The sequence below is a fragment of the Podarcis erhardii genome (assembly GCF_964252035.2).
Source record: "Podarcis erhardii genome assembly, chromosome: 15".
Lineage (NCBI taxonomy): Eukaryota > Metazoa > Chordata > Lepidosauria > Squamata > Lacertidae > Podarcis > Podarcis erhardii.
The window spans coordinates 37,015,202-37,021,672 of NC_138505.1; the positions used below are offsets into that span (position 1 = coordinate 37,015,202).

Consider the following 6,471-nt stretch of genomic DNA (forward strand, 5'->3'; position numbering starts at 1 on the left):
TTTATCTACTTGCACTTTGACGTGCTTTTGAACTGCTAGGTTGGCAGGAGCTGGGACTGAGCAACGGGAGCTCACTCCGTCATGGGGATTTGAACCGCCGACCTTCTGATTGGCAAGTCCTAGGCTCTGTGGTTTAACCCACAGCACCACACAAATGCAGATTTATCCACACTGTTGGAGGATGGTAGGAGCTGTAGTTCGGTTACCTCAAGTGGGCCAAAGTTCCCCACATCTGCTTAAGAAAGTTAGTCAAACTGAAGATGATGTGCATTGTGCCACCAACGAATTAAGCATGTAGAAGACTCCCCCCCCCAACTAGAAAAGGGAACATAGCACTTAAAACTTAAAAGAGCTGAAAATGGAAACAAACTCCTCTCTTTCTGATTCCAGAGGGTGAGGAGAAAGAACAGAGAGCTGCTCTTATCTTTTTGCCCCACCTGAAGAACTTTTCAGACACATTTTATTTATTAGAGTTTTGGGCCAATATACCTGCATGGCAGTAGAACCACTGATGGCATGTTACAGGTCAGTCTGCAAACCAGCACTGCTTGGGGTATGAGGAAGGCCATAGCTCCATCACAAAGAATCTGCTCTTGATGAGGGGGGCTCCCGGCTTAATTCCTGGCAGCCCTAGGAAGGCCTGAGAGAGACTCCTACCTGAAGCCCTGGAGAGCCCTGCCAGTCCATGTAAACCATGTTGAGCAAGACAGATTAATGTTCCAACTCAATATAAGGAAGCTTCCCATGTCCCTAAGATGCAGATCAGTGGCTTGGGGTGTCCCCAAGATTCACCTGTGGCTGAAGGGAAAGATGGGTAGCAATGGACATGCTTGCACAATGGTGGTCAGTCTTTGCATTTAGAAACCTCTGACAAGCTTCTGATAGTCCCCACCCAGAACTCAGTTTGGAAACCACGGCTTTAACCACCACACTAGGGATGGCCAATGTGGAGCACGCCAGGTGTTGGTGAACCACAATTCCCATCATCATCCCTGGCCATGGGCCACTCAGGCTGGGGCTGATAGGAGCTATAGTCTACAAACATCTGGAGGGTACCATCTCTGCATTTAGAATCGCCTCCATTCCCAAATCCTTGAGGACTTACAACCAGAATGGATAATTAGTCAATTCACATAATCTAGTTCCTTACAGACCCGAGCAACGCATGTCTTGGGGAAGGAGCAAGAGGAGGAAAGAATTTGGTGTTTGGGAAATAAAATGTTCCCCTTCTGCAACTGGGCCTTGAATGAGATAAATTAACATGGTCACTTTGAAGCATCTCTTCACATTAAATGGTGTTCGCAAAACGCCCCCCACGAACCTCTTTTATTTGCTGCAAAACCCCATCAATACAGAATGCTAAGGACACACATTATCATCAAACTAAAGGCCACATTTTATTATTATTATTTAATAAAATAACAGGGCATAAAAAATAATTGTATGTTACAAATATATATATAATATATACATACACTTTCTCCACCTCTCTCTCCGATACACGCACACACACCACAAATAAGTTTATGCCTCTCATATGCAACAAAGAGACAGAATAAAAAATAATCTAGTGCTTCTTGATCTATTCAGCATCCAAATTTGTTTAACAATAGAAAGAGTCAATAAGCCCTTCTGGATCCTTTGCAATTGATACCCTCCCCACTTTTTCTTTTTCCACAAATCAGTCCAAACGTGTCTGATTTCCATTAAAAAGCCACAAAAAAGTAACACTAAAGGGTTTCTAAGGACTAGACCCCTTCGTCCTTTTGTTTAGAGATCGCTTTTGTTGCCTTTATGTACAGCAAAATACTTGTTTCTCCTTTCATGTCCTGGCAAGGATTTTGTGTGTGTGGCAGCGGGGGTGGGGGTAGGAACCTGTATTGCACATAATTTTTTACTAAGTTTGGGTCAGACAGAGGACTTTTTAAAGCAACTGAGCAGGGGTGAGCTTTTCGCATTGAACCTGTTTTTAGAAACTCCATGCCTAGTAGGTAGGATGAGAAGCGTTTGGTAAAAGGATTTCTTAAAAGTTAGAACAGAAGTTGTTTTCAAAAGACAATGTGCCGATTGAACAAAAGCTACTCTCAAAGGGCTGGTTACCTAAAAGGAGGCAATTCTCCTTCAAGCTCTTAAAAAACAACAACCCAAAACAAAAAACCATTGCTCTATAAATTCTAACTCTACCTGGTTAGAAATCTAAACGCAAACAAATTTTCAGTATACATACAAATCATTACGCATGGATTTTAACTCAGGAGGGCTGAAAAAAACCAAACCATTAAAAACAAATTAGTTTTCTTTTTAAATAAGGGACCGTCAGTTTTCCTTGCACTAAAAACTTTTCCCTAAGCACGTTCACCCTTGTTTTATCCCCCATATCTTGACTTTAAACATTTCAGTTTTACCCCTTCACTGGCTATTTTGTCTATCTGACAATAGCACTTGTTAAAAAGAAAATTTTTATTCATGATTATTGTTAATCTTTAGTTCCGAGCACTATTGTGAGTGCATGTGAGTCTTTCAAAGTAGGGTCACTCCATGGCTGTTCTTTTTTTTAAATTATTATTATTATTATTACTACTAGTATTATTATACATTCTGCTCACACACAGGTAGGGGGTTGCAAAGCCGACTCGTATTTTGCATGGTGGGCTTTGGGCAAGTGCTGGGGCTTCTTGTAAAGTCCGCTACTTGCAATCACGCTGGCTGGTTTTCTCCGAGTCCTCTTCTTTAGCCTCCGGCTGCAAACGCTTTGCCAGGACTGGAAGGTCTTGGAGGTCCAGATCCACATGCCGCTGGTAATCCCCACAACCAGCAGCATGAAGACTTTGACCATGAAAATCTCCACCACCGGGATAGAGTGGCTCATCGAGCAGTCCAGGTGTTTGGCCTGGTTGTTCACCTTACACTTCTGCTGCATGGCCAGGACCTTCCAGTAGTCCATGTTCAGCCTCTCATAAAAATAGCAAGCAATGACACAGGTAGCCGGCACCGTATACAAGACCGAGAAGACCCCGATCCTGACCATGAGTTTCTCCAGCTTGTCCGTGTTTTCCCCACCAGTTTTCATCACCCTCCTGATGTGGAACAGAGCTACAAAGCCAGAGAGGATGAAGGAGGTGCCTATGATTAGGTAGCAAGCCAGAGGGACCAGCACAAATCCGGTCAAGGCATTCACATCCATGCTTCCCACGTAACACAGGCCTGTCAGCTCATCCCCAGCCACCCTCCGCATCACCAAGATCATGATAGTCTTCACGGCTGGGATGGCCCAGGCCGCCAAGTGGAAGTAGCTACTGTTGGCTTCAATGGCCTCGTGGCCCCATTTCTTCCCAGCGGCCAGGAACCAAGTCAATGTCAAGATCACCCACCACAAGGAGCTGGCCATGCCAAAGTAATAGAGCACAAGGAAGACAAGAGTGCACCCGGTGCTCTCCAAGCCCTCCTGGATGACGTAGAGCTGTCCACTGTCGCGGTCGCAGGCAATGCTCTCAGCACCAGAGAAGAGGCGGATGATGTAGCCCACCGAGTAGACGCAATAGCACATGGACAAGAAGATGATGGGCCTTTCGGGATACTTGAAGCGCTGGGGGTCTATCAGGAAGGTGAGGACGGTGAAAGCGCTGGAGAAGAAGCAGAGGATGGACCAGACAGCGATCCAGATGACGGCAAACTGCTTGTCATGGCGGCTCCAGTAGACGTCGACCCCGGCGGTGCAGAGCGGGGCGCAGGAAGCGCTCTTCTCCACGTGGTGGAACTTGCCGGGGTTCTCGCAAGTGGCCCTCCCCAGGCCGTCCTTGTGCTGCTGCTGCAGGTCGTGGCTGGCGCTCTGGGGCCTCTGGGGCCGGAACATGGGGGGCAGGATGCTGGAGCCCCTGGGGGGCTCCTCGGAGCCGTTGTTGGGTGCTTCCATGCATAGGTAGTTGGGGTCGTTCTTGTTGGGCAGCTTGCTGCAGTCCAGGGAGTCGGGCCACTTGAAGGTAAACTGTTCCATGATGGGCGAGCACTTGAAGCGGGCCTGTTCACACATCACCCGGCAAGCGGGGATGGGCGTGGAGACCTGTTCCGTGCACATGGGGGCGTAGAGGGAGCAGAGGAAGAACTTGAGGTGCCCGTGGCAGCCGTACTCCACCAGGGGGGCAAACTCATGGAGCTGAATGGCTGCTTCGCGCTGGTCCTCGTGCCCCATCAGGTTGGGCATCCGAGTCATGTTGTAGCCGATGTCCTTGCACATGGGGATCTCGATGGGCTGGCACCTCCCGTCCCCGGCCCGGTCGATGTCGATGGAGCTGATGCCGAAGCAGGAGCAGACCAGGTGCAAGACAATGCCCAGAGTCCGACGGGAGTTCCTCCGCGCTGCGCCCATGCTGGCCGACGCTGCGCCACGACCCACCGCGCCCCTGGCTCCCGCGTCTCGGAAAATGCCTGGAAAGAAGGCTGCTTCTGTTGGCGGCGGCGGCGGCTGGTGTCAAACCAGCTCTTCCGAAGCCCCTTCCCCGGCCACCGTCGCTCCCAACTTTCGCCAGGAGCCCCCCCAGAAGGGGACAGGCCCGATCCACTCGACGTGGGGCAGCAGCATAGCAGCCCCTTCTCAACCTCCCACCCCAAAAGAAAGCGAAATAGCGCCTTTCAACTCCGGTTAAGAGCTTCGCATCCGAACAGCGGAGGTCTTCCGGCCAAAGTCCATCCTGGTCAGTTTCCAAACTCCATAGGGCAAAAGCGGTGGCGGCGCCGGGAAGAAGGAAAGACTCGGGAGAGAAGGACCCTCTTGCCGTTTCAGCCCTCCCCACCCCCTCCGCAACCAAACTTACTGCACCAAGGAGGGAAAGCTTAAGTTGCGGGGGCTTGCCGTTTCTTCCTTGCAAGGGGTCTCTTGGCGACAGGCGCTCTTTCCTCCATCTCCTCCGGCCACGATTGCAGGAACGGTGGGTGCCCCCTTGCTTGCAAAGTTCCTTGTTCAAATGGAAAGGAAAAAAAGGGGAAATCCCAGCGATCAGTGCACCTCCAGCGCACACATGTCCCCAAAGCGGCGTGGAAGCTCCTCTTTCTCCTCGGTCTGTAGCTTCTTCTTCCTCTCTCTCTCTCTCTCCGATTTGTGCCTCGGACGATCCCACCTCTCCACACTTTTCGCTCGCTCGCTCCCCTCCCTCCTTCCCCTAGGAGGCGGGTCTTGCGCGCCGACGAGAGGCGGGGAGGAGGCAGATCCGATTGCAACGGGAAGGCGAGCTCTCAAGCGCCGTGGCGAGGAGAGCTTGTAGGCGGGGGTTGGCGGGGGGGAGCGCACCGAATCTCCTTCCGCAATACGCGCGCACCGTCCCTGGGTCGGATATTTTTCCCTTCCACCCAAAGCGAGAGGTCGGCGGGGCGCAGAGATGCGTGCGTAAAAGCGCCCGCTCGCTCTCTCTTTCTCAGAAGGCTAACTCCTGGGGTTTGCAGCAGCTGTGCTTGGAGGAGGCGTTTACAACCCGGGATACTCTCTCACGCGCGCGCACACACACCACACACACACAGCCTAGGATCCGCCTTCCCTGCGACACTCACTTTGCATGAGAAAAGGTGAAACTGACACGGTGATTACTTTCCAATCATTCGGAACGCCTTTCAAAAGAAAAGCGGGGTGCGCGGGGGGAGAACCGCTGGAGAGACCCTGGAGGTCGTCCCTCGATCAGTGCCGATGTTTTTAAAGTTTCTTTTTCGTCTCTCCTCTCTTAAACATCCCCCCCACCATCGACCTCTCCTTCGCTCTCTTGAAACTTCTCATACTCTCTCTGCCTCTCCTCCCCGCCCAGTCTTACTTCTGTTGCTCCTCATTTGTTGTAACAAACAAGTTTCTGGTTGGGATTTTTAAAGTTTCTTTTGAAACCTCAGAGTCATATTTTGTTGTTCGAAGGAGTTCGAAAGGGGGTTATGGTTCTCGCGCGCCCCCTTTTATCCATACAACATTCTTTCGAGGTAGGGTAGGCTGAGAGATAGTGCCTGGCCAACAGCCTTACGGGGATTTTCGTGGCTGAGTGGGCAATTCCTCTCTCGAACACCTATGCCACCTCTAAAAGACGCTGTTCTCTTAACTTTTCTTAATTTTTGAAACGGATTGGGGAGGAAATCCAACTTCTTTTGGTAAATGCAGGAAGGAGGCTTTGGGGTGGCACACAATTGTTCCTTGAGGTTATTATCGTTTTATTTTTATTCTTTTACATATGGGACCTGGTTGCTGTGTGGGGTGCTCGTGGCCAGCCAGGCCCCTTTTCAGGCTACTCCATTCCAGCCTGACGGGTTTTCATCCTCTCTTCCAGCCTTCTGTAACCACTGAACATACTCATTCCACATTTGGAGATATTCCCCCCCCATCAATGGTTCCCCCTCCCCCTTTGTACTTCTGCAAACTTTGGAATCCCCACTCCCACCGTTCTAAGTGTGGTACTGCTTTGGCTACATAAGGATGTAGAGTTTGCTATATTCTATTATTATCTT

At 50.3% G+C, this 6,471-nt stretch overlaps 1 protein-coding gene across 1 annotated transcript; it reads right to left on the bottom strand.

Moving 5' to 3' along the window:
• Nucleotides 1-1,839: 1,839 nt before the first annotated feature.
• Nucleotides 1,840-5,483, bottom strand: FZD10 (frizzled class receptor 10). Its single transcript, XM_081842266.1, has one exon. It carries the CDS (start codon nt 4,364-4,366, stop codon nt 2,603-2,605), a length of 1,764 nt encoding a protein of 587 aa, XP_081698392.1. The 5' UTR covers nt 4,367-5,483; the 3' UTR covers nt 1,840-2,602.
• Between the last annotated feature and the right edge of the window lie 988 nt (nt 5,484-6,471).

What these genes read in the sequence shown, in the direction of transcription:
- FZD10 (XM_081842266.1), bottom strand. Translation starts at nt 4,366, where the DNA reads ATGGGCGCAGCGCGGAGGAACTCCCGTCGGACTCTGGGCATTGTCTTG.